We start from the raw sequence: 20,207 nt of genomic DNA, 5'->3' as shown, positions 1-20,207 counted from the left end.
TGCATCACTCCAAGCAGAAGGGCCGCCCGTGCATCAACACGAGCAGAATTTCTTATCTACAGCTGTTACATAAGTTTCTAAATTCATTTGAAAAAGCCCTTCAAAACACTAAGACTAGGGATGCAGAGATCAAGTGGGCCCACATCAGAGGCGCCATCTATGACTCAGCAATGACCACCTATGGCAGACGTGTGAAGCAGAATGCAGACTGGTTTCAATCTCAAGAGCTGGAACCTGTCATAGCCGCTAAACGCATTGCACTGCTGAACTACAAGAAAGCCTCCAGCGAGTTAACATCCGTAGCACTTAAAGCAGCCAGGCACTGCGCAAATGACTACTGGCAACACCTATGCAGTCATATTCAGCTGGCCTCCGACACCGGAAATATCAGAGGAATGTATGATGGCATTAAGAGAGCTTTTGGGCCAAACATCAGGAAGATCGCCCCCTTCAAGTCTAAATCAGGGGACACAATCACTGACCAACGCAAGCAAATGGACTGCTGGGTGGAGCACTACCTAGAATTGTACTCCAGGGAAAATGTTGTCACTGAGACCGCCCTCAATGCAGCCCAGTCTCTGCCAGTCATGGATGAGCTGGACGTATAGCCAACAAAATCGGAACTCAGTGATGCCATTGATTCACTAGCCAGCAGAAAAGCCCCTGGGAAGGATGGCATTACCCCTGAAATAATCAAGAGTGCCAAGCCTGCTATACTTTCAGCACTCCACGAACTGCTTTGCCTGTGCTGGGACGGGGGAGCAGTACCACAGGACATGCGCGATGCCAATATCACCCTCCTCTGTCAGAACAAGGGTGACCGCGGTGACTGCAACAACTATCGTGGAATCTCCCTACTCAGCATAGTGGGGAAAGTCTTCGCTTGAGTCGCTTTAAACAGGCTCCAGAGGCTGGCTGAGCGTGTCTATCCTGAGGCACAGTGTGGCTTTTGAGCAGAGAGATCCACCATTGACATGCTGCTCTCCCTTCGCCAGCTACAGGAGAAATTCCATGAACAACAGATGCCCCTCTACGTTGCTTTGAATGATCTCACCAAAGCCTTTGACCTCGTCAGCAGATGTGGTCTCTTCAGACTACTAGCAAAGATCGGATGTCCACCAAAACTACTAAGTATCACCTCATTCCATGATAATATGAAAGGCACAATTCAGCATAGCGGCGCCTCATCAGACCCCTTTCCTATCCTGAGTGGTGTGAAACAGGGCTGTGTTCTTGCACCTACACTGTTTGGGATCTTCGTCTCCCTGCTGCTCTCACATGTGTTCAAGTCTTCAGATGAAAATTCCTTCTTCCACACAAGATCAGATGGCAGGTCGTTCAACCTTGCCCGTCTAAGAGCGAAGATCAAAGTACGGAAAGTCCTCATCAGGGAACTCCTCTTTGCTGACTATGCTGCATTAACATCTCACACTGAAGAGTGTCTGCAGAGACTCATCGACAGGATTGCGGCTGCCTGCAACAAATTTGGCCTAACCATCCTCAAGAAAACGAACATCATGGGACAGGACGTCAGAAATGCTCCATCCATCAATATCGGCGACCACGCTCTGGAAGTGGTTCAAGAGTTCACCTACCGAGGCTCAACTATCACCAGTAACCTGTCTCTCGATGCAGAAATCAACAAGCGCATGGGAAAGGCTTCCACTGCTATGTCCAGACTGGCCAAGAGAGTGTGGGAAAATGACGCACTGACACGGAACACAAAAGTCCGAGTGTATCAAGCCCGTGTCCTCAGTACCTTGCTCTACGGCAGCGAGGCCTGCACAACGCATGTCAGCCAATAGCGACTTCTCAATTCATTCCATCTTTGCTGCCTCCGGAGAATCCTTGGCATCAGGTGGCAGGACCATATCTCCAACACAGAAGTCCTCGAGGCGGCCAACATCCCCAGCATATCCACCCTAATGAGCCAGCGGCGCTTGAGATAGCTTGGCCATGTGAGCCGCATGGCAGATGGCAGGATCCCCAAGGACATATTGTACAGCGAGCTCGTCACTGGTATCAGACCCACCGGCCATCCATGTCTCCGCTTTAAAGACGTCTGCAAACGCGACATGAAGTCCTGTGACACTGATCACAAGTCGTGGGAGTCAGTTGCCAGTGATCGCCAGAGCTGGCAGACAGCCATAAAGGCGGGGCTAAAGTGTGGCGAGTTGAAGAGACTTAGCAGTTGGCAGGTAAAAAGACAGAAGCGCAAGGGGAGAGCCAACTGTGTAACAGCTCCGACAACCAATTTTATCTGCAGCACCTGTGGAAGAGTCTGTCACTCTAGAATTGGCCTTTATAGCCACTCGAGGCGCTGCTTCACAAACCACTGACCACCTCCAGGCGTTTACCCATTGTCTCTCGAGACAAGAAGGGCAAAGAAGAAGAAGAGAACCCTCTACTCCCATCTCCTTCATATGCTTGTCTAGCCTCCTCTTAGATGCATCTATACTGTCCGCCTCAATTACTCCCTGTGGTAGCGAGTTCCACATTCTTATGTATTGAGCTGTAGTCAGAGTATAGCCTCAAATGGCTTCTCTTCCTTTGGAGTCCCTCAAGGATTGTTGCCCTCTTATTTCTCATCTAGATGCTGCCCTTCTGTGACATCATCTGAAAACAGCGTCAGCCCTGCAACCCTCCGAGGTATCTGCCCTTCTCTCATTCTGGTCGCTTGAGCATCTCTGATTTTAATTGTTCCATCACTGATAGCCATACCTTCAGTTGCTTAGGCCCCAAGCTCTGGAATTCCCTCTGAACCTCACTGCCTCTCTACCTCGCTGTCCGCCTTTAAGATTGTCCTGAAAACCTACCTCTTTGACTAAGCTTCTAGTCATCTACCCTAATATTTCCTTATGTAGCTCAGTGTCAAATTTTGTTTGATAACACTCCAGTGAGGTGTCTTGGGATGTTTTACTATGCTAGAGGCACTGACGTTGTTGATGATACATACATATGCATGCCTCCCAAAAATGTGCAACAATAAGCCAAACCCCAGAAGACAATGATCAAAAGACAAGCTTTGTGCAAAGGCAGAAATGACCTGGTATCACATGTGGCAATGAGCATTTATTAATTTTTTGGTTTTCCCATGGTCATTTCTGCAAACAAAAGGACAAAAATTTAAAACAATATAAAAACAGCATTAACAAAAGTTACTATAATGTTCCTTTTTGTGATAAAGAATTTGTAATTTTCTATTAGAAATTGCAAAATTTTGTATAAATTCTTTTTGGTATACTATTAACTGTTGTAAGATGTGGGAATGAGCGGTAGACTTGTTGGTGATTCCACTGTATCCCTAATTCTAAATGGGGAAAGGCAAGACAACCCTGTGTCTTGCATGAGTAACAGGTTGTAATTTCAAAAGTGGAAACCTGTAGGCCTTAGGTGCTTTCCCCATCAGTTGTCCTGGTGCAGGTGCTGGCAAGGCCCTGGCAGAGGCTTGATAGCCACCCAATTCTTCCTGTGATTTTTGTAAGCATGAAGTTGCTGGAGCGGAAATCCAAGTTAAGTGGCACGCGACAACTCCACAGATCAGCTTGCATTGTCTCTGCTGCTTGGAGAGAGACAAGAGACTAATTTGCTGAGTCCTACTCATCAGGTAGCCTCATATTTTCAGCAATAACCCCATGAAATCAGAATCCAAAACACATCAGCCAAGCCCATGCTAAGTTGGACTTCTGATTTGCATTAGCCAGCACTACCTCACCTAATATCTCTGCCCCTTTTACAACCATAATCAGTAAGCCACCTCGTATTCCCTGTTAAAACTCACTAACTTTCCCCTTTCAATGACATCAGATACTAAGCCAGCATAATCTTGACATGAGGTCAATGATGCAGTGCTGTGCTGATCATGCAGCTGCAAAGGCAGCAGGTGAATACTTACAGGCTTTCACTTATTCAGTGTTTAAAAAATAAATTAAAAAACAGGATGTGTACCTGGACAATGCTAAGCATATTGCTTTACAAGGACTGTAACATGAAATGTTTTGCAGAACACAAATATCGCTTTTAAACTGATGAAAGTCAAAATCATTATCAGTGGATGTACACAGTTGTCTCCAAAAACTAACTTTCCCTAAACCCAATTTCGACCTCCAGCCTATGATCTGTTATAGTCCGCTCTTGATAGAAAAGGGGCTTGAGATGACCAATATGGCACTGCTGTCACTCAGAAAGGTAAAGAAACTATCTAACGTATGACAGGATATTTTATAAAGAGCAGTGCACGTATCTTGCTTGACATAATTGATTAAAATTCAGAATACCCTGATGGCTGAGTTTCAAAACAAAATAAGTGCGAGAGTCTATGTGTATACTTTAAGGATATTAGTGAACAGTGTAAATTATCTGCCACTTCACATTGCATTCTTTTTAGTTTATAATATTTCTAAAGTATTTGTTATTCTTGGTGTCAGCCTTGGCTACGTGATAGCACTTTTGCCGGAGTCAGAAAGTAGGTTTAATCCATATTGCACATCATCCAGACCGACAGTTCAGTGCAGTATTGAGGGTGCGCAGCACTGCTGGAGGTGTTGTCTTATAGATAAGATGTTAAACTGAGACAGAATATGCCTTCTGCAGTGCATGCAAAAGCTCCCATGGTACTATTCAAAGAAAAGCAGAGAAGCTCTCCTCAATTTTCATCAACAGCGCTAAAACAGATTATCTGTTAATGCAGCTCACTGCTGTTAGTGCAACCTGGTTGTGTGCGAAGTGGCTGCCGCGTTTCTCTAAATTGAAAGAGTGACCACATTTCAAAGTTCAGAATTAGCTGCGAAACACTTCGAGGACGTGAGAGGCACTATTAAATACAAGTCTTTTCCTTTCCTATTAGTCTATTGTTATTTCCAGCATATCAATGCATTAAAGTTGGGTTAACAATACTCTTATGAAAGCATTAAGGGAAACAAGCCTGATAACTGCAAACTCGTAGATATGCATGTAAGATAATAGACTGAAAATTCACATCTAAAAGAACTGACAGTTCAGTCACTCCCTGTGCTGAAATCTTAGACATCCCTGCCCCCAAACAACATTGAGCTCCTTATCCCTCCACTTCGAGCACCATTCTAGCCTTTACCTTCTCCTCACTGATCAGCATTATTGCCTTCTGTTACTCTTATAGGGGGCATTATGATCACTATTTTCAATATTAAACATGTCACGCACAATAGCAATCATTTTATAGTTAAGAGACAGGACTTATTACTCACCCCTAACTATCCTGAAGGCATTAAGAGCTGACTGTAATCACTGACAGGCAGGCTACACAAGGCTGGCTGGTTTCCTCCCTGAAGGACTTTATTGAATCAATTTTGTTTTTGACAATCCAGCAGTTTTCATGGTAATTTTTTCAGATGCCTTTTAGCACCTTCAGTTAAGTATCTAACTTGAAGTCATAAGCCTCTTCCAAAAGCTTGTGCTTGGAATTGCTCTTTTTGCCTAGAGCTATGAATGTGCAATCTGAACAAATACAGTGCACCTAATTTTCCAGAAGGTATCAGTACAGTTCAGCCAGCTGTACTGATAGGATATTTTTCACTGCCTCCTAGTACTTTCTGCCTAATAGCTTTTCTTCAAATAAAAAGAGAACAAGTTTCAAAAGCTTTACCGTGCTAACATATATACTGAGTGTCTTTAATAAAGGAGAAGCTGTGTATGTTTTGTATTTTTGAGAGTCTGTTCTGATTATACATCAGTTGTAGCCTTTGACCTGTGTTCTAAGTATAGTAAACTCATGGGGGAGAGAGAGAGAACGCGTGCATTCGCACGAGCACTTTCATTTAAAATTACTTACATTTTCAAAAAAGTACAAGTAGAATTTTATAGTCAACTAATTAAGGCTAAGACTAATTGTGCAAATCTGAGAGTGTTGTTAATTTCAAACATTGATGGGGAGGCAGAGAGAGAGAGATCCGAAAAGAAACAAGGACAAGAGACACAGAATTGGACCAAAATAGAAGCATAAAATGGAAAAGTTATGGGGAGAGATGCAGAAGTGAAAGAGGAAGCAGAAGAGCAAAAGAGAGAAACAGCAATATAAAAACATTAGAGAGCTGGCTAAGAGAGTGACCATATTTGCTGATTTATCATATGTAATGCCAAAAGAGATCAACTAGTTTAACTTTAAAATCATTTAAGGAAACATTACCTTGTAAACTCAAGGACATTGAGCAGTTCATATTTTTCTTCTTGTCCAAGCTATAATAGAAAAAAAGACTTTAGATCACCAAAATAAAACCAATTGATCTGTACTTTTCAGTTACTTCTCTCTGAATCTCAAGCTGTAGCAAGAGCGAGAGAAAGAGAGACAAAGTGATTCAGCTAATGAAAAAGAATGAAAGCCAAGTGTTTTTCATTGATTTTTCTTCAATGTGGTTCTAGTAAATATTGGAGTGAACAGATAGTTTCTTTTAAGACTGTCAATCCAAATGTATATTTTCATTAATAAGGGCAAAATTTGTGAAGTATCACTCTTGGTTCCAGCATACCTCAGTGAGATTTAGCGCCACAAGCAAAACTTCCCTTAAAGTGAAAATCATAACCTCATTGGTAATAACATTTTGACTGCAGCAAATATGAACAAGGTTAGGTTACCTATTCTACATATGGTCTTCCCTGTTCCTTGAATATGGCATTTATAATGTTTTATGATGTCAAAACATTCACACAATAATTACTTTTGAAATGCACCGACTTGTGTTGGCAAATGTGGCAACCCCTCTGTGCCAGAATTGCCTGATAAAAAGAAATAAATACTCAATGTATTTATTTATTTAGAGATACAGCACTGAAACAGGCCCTTCGGCCCACCGAGTCTGTGCCGACCAACCCATTTATACTAACCCTACAGTAATCCCATATTCCCCATCACCTCCTTACACTAGGGGCAATTTACAACGGCCAATTTACCTATCACCTGCAAGTCTTTGGATGTGGGAGGAAACCGGAGCACCTGGCGAAAACCCACGCAGACACAGGGAGAATTTGCAAACTCCGCACAGGCAGTACCCAGAATCGAACCCGGGTCCCTGGAGCTGTGAGGCTGCGGTGCTAACCACTGCGCCGCCCATATGTTTCATTATATTGGTTGAGGAAAGAATGCTGGTTAAAACTAAGAAAAGTTCTTGCTCTTCTTACAATGGTGTTATGAGAACTTTAATGTCCACCAGTGCAGACATACAAAAGGAAATTTTCTGAGTCTATGCCAGTGGCACCCAACCTAAACTGCCACCAGCACAATGCGTGAAAAATCATAACATAGCTGCCTGTTCCCAAAATGGGCTGGTGGCTGCAGAGGTTGCTCAGCGTCAACGGGGATTCAGAAAATATATCTTCCTAAACATTCAAAAGTTAACATCTCCAACAGTGTCACACTCCATCACCGTCAAACCTGCAGAGGATTGTTAGCCAAGATTCTGACCTGCACCTCCAATATGGGACTTTACTGCTAGTTGAGGAGACTAGGAATCTAACACTAGGGGGCAGAGTCTAAAAATTACAGCCAGACCTTTCAGGAGTGAAATTAGGAAACACTGACACACAAAAGGTGCGAGAAGTTTAGAATTTTCTTCCACAAACAACAATTGATGCTAGATCAATTGCTAATTTTATAACCGAGATTGATAGATTTTTGTTAGCCAAAGGAATATGGAACAAAGACAGGTAAATGGAGTAAGGATGCAGATCAGGCATGATCTCATTGAATGATAAGCAGGCAGGAGGGGCTAAATGGCCTACTTTTTTTAAAATATAGGTTTGCATGCTACCAACTAAGCCAAGCTAACATATGGCTTGAATGCAGTTCAACCTTCACTTTGAAGTGAATAAGAGATTGCTCAAACTGGAGACATGAGGTAGTGAACAGGCAGGGAGAACCATTGTTCCTTTCTATGTTTGGTGACATGCAAGGGTCAGGAGAGTCATATAGCTTTCTCCACCCTCACTGCATATGCAAGTGCTATTCTTCCATTCTTATGAAATGAGGTTTCAGCAAGTGACCAAGTTAATATAAAGAGGAAGTCACAATGAAGAACAAAAAGGAAGTTTGCATTAGATTAGATCGAAAGCTGAGGGGCAGGTAGGGAGGGAGTTTTGTGTGTGTGAGCTGAGCATCTGAGCATATTCAAACAAAAAAGGAGCTATATTTGGAGTAAGTGATACAACATTCTTCATAACAATAGAGAAAATGGGAAGTGGAAAATCCACACTTGTGCAGGAATGGTTGATTTTTTTAGGTTGGGGTAAAGCTACAAGTTGGGAGCTTCACTCTGCTTCTGTTTGTGTTATACCTGGGCAAAGGAGTGCTTTTGATTAGATTTCCAGCATTGGCATCCTTCATTTTGATGAGCCCAATCAACTAACTAAAGCAAGTGTTCAAATTTAAGTAGTACAAACCTGCTTACTCGATTTTCAGGTGCTGGTAAAAGCTGCCTGACATTAGTTTAAAGCTGCAGATTCCTACTGGACTGCTATAAAAATAAACTGATCATATCTCCTATTCATTTTTGGAAGGAATACCCTCATCACATGAATCTCTCCACCAATTTTATCTCATTTTCTCTCCTGATGACTTGTACTCAGATATAATTGCATGGATGTTGTCAGTCTGCTGGTACCTCATTTGAGTGTATTCCTCATGCCTGAGCCTAAACGAAGAGCTACACGAACTGGGGTTAACTCAGCAAACCTGACTGCATCCTCATATTATGTCTGGACACATCCTTTCTACTAAGAACAATCAGGAGTGAAAAGTTACCCTTGATTTTTCCTTTCATTAGTCAACCAATGCAGAGGCCAATTATGAAGGTACCACTGATCAGCTAGGCAGAGACCAGGGAAAAAGTTGGTACTTTCCCTCTCTACATGACTCTAAAGTACACAGTGCATTTTCCTACACAGTTATTCGAAGCCTAATCGACTTTACTGGAAAAGAGAACAAAAAAGCCTGGTTCCGTGGGAACTCACTTCGTAGCTACACACTCACTGTTCTCATTTTAGTGGATATGGTGACAGCTACCTTGCTCTACTCTACTTCTCTTCAAGTCAAAAATGAAAATGTAGTGACAAAATACCGGAACAATTAAACTGTTACCCTATCCTTTCCTTTGTAATTTCATTCATGCGTCCACATGAATTTTTACCCAAGGTTACACTAATATTTTGAACATATTGTTTACCCTAATTTTATTTTTCTATCCTCAAACCTTTGCCCCTTCTCAATGCAATCTGACTGCATTTGCTCATGATTTCCATTTTTGTCATTTTTCCACACCCTTTGCTACATTGCTGCAACAAATCTCAAGCTCACTCGCTATCCAAATTTGCTTGATCAGACAGTAGTAAGAAGCCACAGGTTTATAAGCTTGCCTCCTTTATCCTTTACCCCTCTTGAGCTACCCGTTTACTACTAATGGGCATATAAAAAGCCTTTCTATTGGTCCTCTTTTATTATGTGATCTTTTAGCCTTTCTAATCTATGTACTGTAACTTGACTTAATTCACAACACAACCCTTCCTAATTGGGGATTTTAAAAGAAATCCTGTGCAATTCCTTCAAAATGAACATAACTGATTCTATGGAAACAGAGTTTAAACCCAAGAAATCATTACATAGGAAGATAGGAACAGGAGTAGGCTATTCAGCCCCTCGAGCCTATCCTGCCATTCAATGAGATCATGGCTGATCCGTGGCCTAACTCCAAATACCTGCCTTTGGCCCATATCCCTTAATATCTTTGCTTAACAAAAATCTATCTATCTCAGATTTAAAATTAACAATTGTTCTAGCTTCAACTGCTGTTTGTGGGAGAGCGTTCCAAACCTCTACCACCCTTTGCCTGAAGAAGTCCTTCCTAATATCTCTCCTGAATGGCCTGGTCCTAATTTTTAGACAATGCCCCCTAGTTTTAGAATCTCCAACGAGTGGAAATAATTTATCTTTATCTAGCCTGTCTTTTCCTGTTAATATCTTGAAGACTTCGATCAGATCACCCCTTAACCTTCTAAATTCTAGCGAAAACAGGCCTAATTGGTGTAATCTCTCCTTGTAACTTAACCCCTGTAGTCCAGGTATCATTCTTGTAAACCTACGTTGCACTCCCTCCAAGGCCAATATATCCTTCCTAAGGTGTGGTGCCCAGAACAGCTCACAGTACTCCAAGTGGGGTCTAACCAGGGTTTTGTACAGCTGCAACATAACCTCTGTCTTTATACTCCAATCCTCTAGATGTTTAGTTTTTTAGTTTAGTTTAGAGATACAGCACTGAAACAGGCCCTTCGGCCCACCGAGTCTGTGCCGACCATCAACCACCCACTTATACTAATCCTACACTAATCCCATATCCCTACCACATCCCCACCTGTCCCTATATTTCCCTACCACCTACCTACACTAGGGGCAATTTATAATGGCCAATTAACCTATCAACCTCCAAGTCTTTGGCATGTGGGAGGAAACCGGAGCACCCGGAGGAAACCCACGCAGACACAGGGAGAACTTGCAAACTCCATACAGGCAGTACCCAGAATTGAACCCGGGTCGCTGGAGCTGTGAGGCTGCAGTGCTAACCACTGCGCCACTGTGCCGCCCTAAAGATATATAGATATATAAAGATATATAAAGATATAAAGGCTAGCGTTCCATTAGCCTTTTTGATTATTTTCTGCACTTGCTCGGGGCATTTTAAAGATCTATGCACCTGAACCCCCAAGTCTCTTCAGACATCCACTGTACTTAACCTCTTCCCATTTGGAAAGTACCCTGCTCTATCCTTTTTTTGGTCCAAAATGGATAATCTCACACTTGCCCGCATTGAACTCCATCTGCCACAGTTTTGCCCACTCACCTAGTCTGTCAATGTCTCTTTGCAATTTTATGCTATCATCTAGACTGTCTACAATGCCGCCTAACTTTGCATCAGCAGCAAATTTGGATATATGATTTACTATGTCATCATCCAAGTCATTAGTGAATAATATGAATAATTGAGGCCCCAACACAGATCCCTGCGGGACACCACCAGTCACATCCTGCCAATCGGAGTACTTACCCATTATCCCCACTCTCTGTCGCCTACCATTCAACCAACTTCCTAACCATGTCAATAATTTGCCCTCAACTCTATGGGCTTTTACCTTAGTTAACAGTCTCTTATGTGGGATTTTGCCAAATGCCTTCTGGAAGACAATATAAATAACATCCATAGACATTCCCCTGTCCACTACCTTAGTCACCTCTTCAAAAAATTCAATGAGATTTGTCAGACATGACCTTCCCGTCATGAATCCATGCTGGCTGTCCCTGATGAACTGAAATTTATTTATTTATTTATTTTTAAAGGTGTTCTGTCACCCTATCCTTGATTATAGACTCCAGCAACGTCCCCACCACAGATGTCAGGCTAACTGGTTTATAATTTCCTTGGTTCCCCCTTTCACCCTTCTTAAAAAGTGGAGTGACACGTGCAGCTTTCCAATCCAGAGGGACCACTCCTGAATCTAGGGAACTCTGAAAGACTATAGTTAGGGCATCTACAATGTGCTCCCCTACTCCCTTTAACACCCTCGGATGGAAACGTCAGGTCCTGGGGATTACTCACTCTTTAGTTCCATTAATTTCCTTGTTACTGATGTTTTACTTACGTTAATTGTATTAAATCCCTGTCACCTATCGGCTATTAATTTTTTCGGGACTTCCAGCAAGTTATCCTCCTTTTCAACTGTAAATACCGAGGCAAAGTAATTGTTCAACATGTCTGTCATTTCCCTATTATCAATGACAATATCTCCATTTTCAGCTTTTAGTGGGCCTACATTGCTCTTGACCACCCACTGTCCCTTCAAAATTTCTTCTTATTGATTTTGATGTCCCTTGCAAGTTTCCTTTCATAATGTCTTTTAGTAACTCTCATCAGCTGCTTTGCGACCCTTTGCTGGACTTTGTATCGATCCCATTCAGCCGGATCTGTGCTGCGTCTTGCATTTTTGTAAGCCCTTTCTTTTAGTTTTATGCTATCCCTAATCTCTTTAGTTGTCCATGGCTGTTTTTTCTGTGAGGTGGAGCTTTTTCCTCTCGGGTATATACTCGCTCTGTATTTCGTTAAATGTTTCTTTAAATATTCTCCACTGTTCGTCAGTCCTTTGACCCATTAACAGATCTACCCAGTTTACCATGGACAGTCTCTGTCTCATCCCAGTAAAGTCAGCCTTACCCAAGTCTAAAATTCTAGTAGCTGATTCGTGCTTTGCACTTTCAAACGCCACCTTGAATTCGATCATGTTGTGATCACTATTTGATAAATGTTCATGCACAGTTAGGCTAACTAAATTTGGCGCATTACTCATAACTAAATCTAATATTGCCTGTCCCCTTGTTACATCTAGGACATATTGCCGTAGAAAACTATCCCGGACACATCCCAGAAATTCATTACCTTTCTGACAGGTGCTAGTCTGCATCTCCCAATCCATGTGTAAGTTAAAATCCCCACTCTGCCTTTGTTACACACTTGCCTAATTTGTGCATTTATACAATCTAACACCTCAGAACTGCTACCAGGAGGTCTCTACACAACACCTATTGCAGTTTTAGATCCTTTTTTGTTCCTCAATTCCACCATAAGGTCTCCAATGGATGGTTTCCCCTCATTCTATCCTCCCTCACCGATGAGGTGGTATTATTTCTAATCAGTAAGGCTACTCCACCCCCTCTGCCATTTTACCTGCCCCTCCTTGTATAACCAGGTATATTTAGTTCCCAGTCCCGACCATCCTGCAGCCACATCTCCGCAATGGTCACCACATCATAATCTTCCATTTGAATATGCGCCTGCAGCTCATCTAGTCTATTCCTTACACTTCGTGCATTTGTATAGAGAACTCTTATTTGGGCTATACCCCCTAACCTGCCCCTCAGCACTGATGGTTTATTTGCCAGTTTATTATTTCTCTCTTCTGGTTTAACCAGTATACTTTTTGCAGTTTGGTAACAATCAGCCTCACCATTAACCTGCACTCCTACCTTCTCCTTTAACTTCCTGTTTTTCCATGCAACTGAACCCTCCCCCCCACTATTTAGTTTGAAGCCCTATTAGACTTCAAAAGTTTAACATTTTGATTTAAATAATCATACACAACAAAGTACTTACAGCTTCTATAATGACTGAATTTGGGGTTCGCCCACTGAAGACAAAACCCAACTCCTTTGCTGCTCTTACCAATGCTCCTTCATCTGTAAAACAAAATTCCTATTATTACTGTCATTTTGTCAATAAACAATGAGATTATAGAATGTTTCAGAAGTGGCTTGTAGATTGCACCACGATCAGTAATTTTAGGATACCACAAATCTCCTCTCAGTTTCTACAAACTTCAATCTAACTTTGGGTACAGAAGGGGCCTGGCACAAAACAATTGTGACTGATAATTTCATTGAATGAGTTACTTCCTTCATTTCTCTTCCTACACTGGGCAAATCTGTCAAAATAATAGATTAGTTTGCTTAGGATCTGTAACAAAAGAAGAACCCAACTGAACGTCACTTTATCGAGCAAAAATTAAGGAATTCTTATTAAGAATAGAGTAAAATGCTGCATGCAGCTGACTAACCAATTTCTTTAAAAAAAATTGCGAGTTTGAAACTGACCCATGCACTATATGTTTTTTGAGAACTTCTGCATATGGCTGTTTTGATCTACTGATTTCTCAAAGATATGTGAACACTGTCTTGAACCAATTTCTGATGAAAGATCGATCAGAAATATTACTTCTGTTTCTTTGTCTTGAATTCCCTTTTTAGATATTAGATATTGTACGAAAAACAGCAGTTGTTGGATAATGAGCAAGCTCAGTGCATTCACGTATTAAGCTCAGTTACAGAATGGTGGCATGCAAGTTTATTCCTAAAATTCTTCATCCACCTCTTCAAAAAATGCAGCATGTTCTCAACATCAGCATGGCAAACTGGGAGAAACAATAGCAAAAGAAAAAACAGCTACTTAAGTCACCTTAAGAACATTCCTTGCAAATCACAGATGGAATGGTGAAGTCTGAATACAGGATATTTACTTCCCCTCAGTTTTGAATGATATTGGATATACTGTATGGCTCATCTTATCCAGAGTTTGTGAAGGATGACAAATAAGACATTCAATTCTGTGGGCCTTCCCATGATGCAGTATGTACACACTACAGAAAACTTAATAGAATACTTAATACAAAATCCCAACTCACACTAATTGCTTTCAAGTATGAATGGCACACATAATATATTTTATATCAGTAGAAATAAAGGCTAATAAAACAAATCATGATCAAAGAAGGAAGGATAATTGAGACGGAGCATGGAAAGGGTGGAAAAACAAAAAAAGTAATTCTGTGTTATGTACATATAAAATATGTACTTTGCAGCAAGTATATTTCTCTTTGAAAGAGCTATCTAATTAATGTCTCCCCCACCCAATACTCTTTCCGTATAGCCTTGCAATTTTTTCCTTTTCACATTTACATCCAATTCCCTTTTGAAGAGATAAACTAAAATTTGGCAAACTATAATCTTGAACAAAAAAGGAAAAAAAAAGTGAAAGATGAAAAAGAATGGTTCTATTTCGTGTTACTTTTTTAAATACTTTTTTGCAAGGGCCTCAATTAATTTCCAGGTCAGAGAAATGAAGATTAGAAATAAAGTGCCATAAATTGACATGTTTTAATATTTAAAAAACAACAGAACCAGACAGAATGCATCAAGAATACTTCAGGTAATTAGGAAAGAATTAAGCTGAAGACATGTCTGAAAATGTTCACAGTTGATTGGTAATAGCAAAAAATTGGAAAATAATTTATCTTTCAATGTTTGATAGGAAAAAGACAGAAATACAAAGTTGGAAATTATGGACTTTAGTCTCCTGAATATGGTAGGCAAGCTATTTATAAAACAGAACCAATTCAAGTGCATTTGTTAATAATTCCACTATCACAAGTTTGAGGGAGTAGGCTTTTCCTCATTAATTCCTCAAACAAAATTACTTAAAATTCAGAGTTGGTAGATCATTAAACTTGAAAATAAATTGGCTGAATAATAGGAAATCAAGAGTGATAAACCACAAGAAATCCCAGTGGGCAGTTGTGATGAACAGAATATCACCAGCATTAGACCTGGAGGCTTCTCCTGTAAATGTGATTTATAAATGATCTTGTCATAAGCATTAAAGCAGTATATTTATGATTATAGCTAATTCAAAGTTATGTGGGAAGTTCAGAAGAAAGTCTGTTATTCTCCCAAATTTGTAACTGAGCAGATGGTTCATCTATGGCAATTAATTGAGATATTTTGGACAGAATGTATGAGTGTTAAAATAGCAAATAAACTGTATATTGCTCAATTTCAAAATTTGCAAATGACACAGAACTTGGAAGTGTAGTAAACAATGTAGAAGATAGTAATAAACTTCAAGAGGACGTAACCAGGCCAGTAGAATGGGCAGACACATGGCAGATGAAATTCCATGCAGAAAAGAGAGATGATACATTCTAGTAGGAAGAACGAGGAGAGACAACATATACTAAATGGTACAATTTTAAATGGGATGCACAAAGAGAGACACATGAGGGTGCTTGTGCACAAACCTTTGAAGCTGACATACAGGTTAATAAAGCAATTAAACCAGCACATGGGATTCTGGGCTTTATAAATAGAGGCACAGAATACAAAAGCCAGGAAGTCATGTTAAACCTATATAAAACACTAGTTTGGCCCCAGCCGGAGTAGTGTGTCCAATTCTGGGCTTTAGGAAGTGAAGGTTTTGGAGAGGATACAGAAAAGATTTGAAAGAACGGTTCCAGGGATGAGGGATTATAGTTATGTGGATATACTGGAGAAGCTGTGACAATTTTAATAGTACATTGTTAGCTATCTCATCTGCATTACTTTTCCTGAGGATTCTTTTAGAATCACAGAATAGTACAGCACAGGAGGCTGCCATTCAATCCATTGAGTATGTGCCGTTTCTCTTAATTTACCCATGCATTAGTGAGTAAAGGAATAGTGGGATAAAACAGGTTAATAGCAGTCTATGCATATTTTTTTTCCCAATCATGGACATTCCAGCACCCAATGTGTTCCTGGAGTTCCAAGACAAAGACAGTTGCAATACAAATGTACAATTGATAATGGACAGAAAGGATTTGGCCTCTCAAAATCATGAAGTAGAATCAGTATGGGTAGAAATAAGGAATAGCAAGAATCAGAAAACACTGGTGGGAGTAGTTTATAGACCCCCTAACAGTAGTTATACAGTTGCACATTGCATTAAACAAGAAATTATTGGAGCTTGTAACAAAGGCAATGTAAAAATTGTGGGGGACTTCAATCTTCATATAGACCGAGATGAGGAGAAATTACTTCACTCAAAGGGTTGTGAATCTTCGGAATTCTCTACCCCAGAGGGTTGTGAATGCTCCATCGTTGAACACATTTAAGGCTGGGATAGACAGTTTTTTTGGTCTCTCAGGGAATCAAGGGATATGGCGAGCGGGCAGGAAAGTGGAGTTGAATCCTAATATTAGCCATGATCGTTTTGAATGGTGGAGCAAGCTCGATGGGCTGTACGGTCTACTCCTGCTCCTATTTTTTGTGTTCTTGACCCTCTGGTCAACCTATCCTGTCCCACAATCTCAAGACACATATCCCAATTTCACACCAAATCATGTGATCTCCTGAGAGCGATGAAAAAGATAAAAACTGAGGCAAATTTAGTGGAAAAAAATGTGGGGAATTCCTCTCCAACCCCCTGGGCAATCAAAAGCGTCCAGGAGATCTGGCTCTAGTAATTCCTCACATGACCTACCTTTTGCAAGAGGGATCTCTGCCCAGTCAGAAAATGGAGGCAGCTCTTTCTTGAAGGAATTCAGTGAATCAACATCCACTGCACAAGCTGGCAGCCTGTTCCAGAGGTCCACCTCCTAACATCTACCTAGATCTGGTTTTAAATAACTTGAAATTGTGACTCCTGGTCCTCCTTAACCTATTTAATTGGTACAAATTGTCAACTCATACACAATCTATTTCCTTCACTGTCATATAAAACAAACAGCTCAATGATAGGTCTTCGCTTCTCTAAAGGGTAAAGTCCCAGCTATCTTGAAAACTAAGATGATTTAAACCGGGAATTAGTCCTCTGCACCCTTTCCAAAGCCTCAATACATCCATGTGAGATGACTAAAACTGGACTAAAACAGTATTCCAACTGAGGTCTGGCCAAGGTCTTGTACATGTATGGCTCACGTTATATTAACTGTCTTATAAATGCATCCAACACATTATTCACTCTAGCTATCACATGATGGCATTGTTTATGAACTTGTTCACTGAACAGCTAGATCTCTCTCTTTCGCTACCTTCTTTAATGCTTTTCCCTGAAGTGTTTATGTATATAGAGTATTTGCCCTCTCCACATACATTACACTGCATTTTTACATATTAATCATTTGTCAGTGTTACAAAAAGTGCCTCTGCATTTTGTTAAATATATTTTTTGAAGATTCGTTTTTGAAAGATTGAAGAAATGTTAAACTTTGGAGTTTTCAAAGAGGGTCATGTAAAGGCCACCTGACTTTGAAAAACAGTCCCAGGAAATGTTTTTTTTTTAAAAGGGGCACTGACAGATCTTGTGAGGAAAACAAGCCTTTCCAGGAAACCACCTGACTTCCAGCTCAATAAATAACAGAAAACTTTGGAAACCTAGAGAAGTTGTTTACAAAGAAGTGACAGGTCAAGATTGATGGAGGTCAAAAGGTTGACCTCCTGCTGTCAGTTTCACTTTTGAATTGTTTGAGTTGGGATTGAACTGTATAAAAAGGGAGAGAACTCCCAAGGAAGAAGTGCAGACCACAACCCAGCTCTGCTTTCCAGCACTTCTTTAAAAGACCGAGAAGTTCAGTGTGTCAACTCATCTCATGTCTTTGAAGAAAAGCCTGCTAAATTAATTCTCAACGCCGCCTGAAAAGAACTGTTCTAAAAGATCCCAGAGACCCGTCTATGTGAAGGCCAGATTCTATGCTAGTTTTGGAACACAACATATCTCATCTGCTGTTTCTTCAAGAATGAGCAAGTATTCAGCCCAAGCGATTTTTGGTCTGTAATAGAGCTCTAAAAACAAAAAAAAAAACTAAAAACTGGTGCATATATAAGTGAGTGAGTGAGTGAGTGAGTGAGTGAGTGAGTGAGTGAGTGAGTGAGTGAGTGAGTGAGTGAGTGAGTGAGTGTGTGTGTGTGTGTGTGTGTGAGTGAGTGAGTGCGTGTGTGAGTGAGTGCGTGTGTGAGTGAGTGCGTGTGTGAGTGAGCGTGTGTGAGTGAGCGTGTGTGAGTGAGCGTGTGTGAGTGAGCGTGTGTGAGTGAGCGTGTGTGAGTGAGCGTGTGTGAGTGAGCGTGTGTGAGTGAGCGTGTGTGAGTGAGCGTGTGTGAGTGAGCGTGTGTGAGTGAGCGTGTGTGAGTGAGCGTGTGTGAGTGAGCGTGAGTGAGCGAGAGTGAGAGTGAGTGAGCGAGAGTGAGTGAGCGAGAGTGAGTGAGCGAGAGTGAGTGAGCGAGAGTGAGTGAGCGAGAGTGAGTGAGCGAGAGTGAGTGAGCGAGAGTGAGTGAGCGAGAGTGAGTGAGCGAGAGTGAGTGAGCGAGAGTGAGTGAGCGAGAGTGAGTGAGCGAGAGTGAGTGAGCGAGAGTGAGTGAGCGAGAGTGAGTGAGCGAGAGTGAGTGAGTGAGCGAGAGTGTGAGCGAGAGTGTGAGTGAGTGTGTGAGTGAGCGTGTGAGTGAGCGTGTGAGTGAGCGTGTGAGTGAGCGTGTGAGTGAGCGTGAGTGAGAGTGAGTGAGCGAGAGTGAGAGTGAGTGAGCGAGAGTGAGTGAGCGAGAGTGAGTGAGCGAGAGTGAGTGAGCGAGAGTGAGTGAGCGAGAGTGAGTGAGCGAGAGTGAGTGAGCGAGAGTGAGTGAGCGAGAGTGAGTGAGCGAGAGTGAGTGAGCGAGAGTGAGTGAGCGAGAGTGAGTGAGCGAGAGTGAGTGAGCGAGAGTGAGTGAGCGAGAGTGAGTGAGCGAGAGTGAGTGAGCGAGAGTGAGTGAGTGAGTGAGCGAGTGAGTGAGCGAGAGTGTGAGCGAGTGTGTGAGCGAGTGTGTGAGCGAGTGTGTGAGCGAGTGTGTGAGCGAGTGTGTGAGCGAGTGTGTGAGCGAGTGTGTGAGCGAGTGTGTGAGCGAGTGTGTGAGCGAGTGTGTGAGCGAGTGTGTGAGCGAGTGTGTGAGCGAGTGTGTGAGCGAGTGTGTGAGCGAGTGTGTGAGTGAGTGTGTGAGTGAGTGTGTGAGTGAGTGTGAGTGAGTGTGTGAGTGAGTGTGTGAGTGAGTGTGTGAGTGAGTGTGTGTGAGTGTGTGAGTGAGTGTGTGAGTGAGTGTGTGAGTGAGTGTGTGTGAGTGAGTGTGAGTGAGTGTGTGAGTGAGTGTGTGAGTGAGTGTGTGAGTGAGTGTGAGTGAGTGTGTGAGTGAGTGTGTGAGTGAGTGTGTGAGTGAGTGATAGGGGCTAAGGTAAAAAGGGAACTTTTATATTTCGATCTGTGTGTTTATGCTTTACTTCATTACTGGATAAGGCTTGTTTTATAATAAACAGATCATTTTGTTGTTTATTAAAGAAACCTGATTGGTGTTTTATAGTCTGGGATAAAAGTAGAGTCTATGATTGACTGTATCGGTTAGTGAGAAAAAAATTAAACAATGTTGTGAGCTGTGGAGAAGTGGAATGAGAATAAACAGTGCACTCCTCCTGCTTCAGTCATAACATCGGTCACAAGCCCAATTCCCCAACACAGTTTGAGCCCGCCAAAGCCTAGATCTAGATCATTAAGAAAAAGGAGTAAGAGCAATAGTCTCAACATCAATCACTGCAGGACACCACTGGTGGCTAGTCAAACAGATCCAAATCCATCTGTAACTACTTTCTGCCCATGTCCTTCCAGCCAGTTGTCAATCCAGCTCAATAAAAATGTTGTCAGGGCCTTCAGCCGTTTCTTGATAACACGTGGAGCGAATCAGATTGGCTGAAGACAAGCAACTATGATGCTGGGGACCTCAGGAGGAGACCGAGATGGATCATCCACTTGGCACTTCTGGCTGAACATGGATACAAAGCTTCAGCCTTGTCTCTTGCACTGATGTGCTGGGCTCCCCC

General features: G+C 41.8%; 1 protein-coding gene across 4 annotated transcripts in view; it reads right to left on the bottom strand.

The window, feature by feature from the left end:
• atp8a1 (ATPase phospholipid transporting 8A1) overlaps window positions 1-20,207 on the bottom strand; it is a 522,190-nt gene that overhangs the window by 233,499 nt on the left and 268,484 nt on the right. For all 4 annotated transcript variants that reach the window (XM_068036156.1, XM_068036147.1, XM_068036163.1 and 1 more), the window contains 2 exons: window positions 13,161-13,243; window positions 6,164-6,213 (listed from right to left, as the gene is read on the bottom strand). In XM_068036156.1, coding sequence (XP_067892257.1) covers window positions 6,164-6,213; window positions 13,161-13,243 — 133 coding nt within the window. The remainder of the gene's footprint in view (window positions 1-6,163; window positions 6,214-13,160; window positions 13,244-20,207) is intronic.

Source organism: Heterodontus francisci, chromosome 1 (assembly GCF_036365525.1).
Source record: "Heterodontus francisci isolate sHetFra1 chromosome 1, sHetFra1.hap1, whole genome shotgun sequence".
Lineage (NCBI taxonomy): Eukaryota > Metazoa > Chordata > Chondrichthyes > Heterodontiformes > Heterodontidae > Heterodontus > Heterodontus francisci.
The sequence above is the reverse complement of the archived record's forward strand: the minus strand, read 5'-3'. Positions and strand labels throughout refer to the sequence as shown.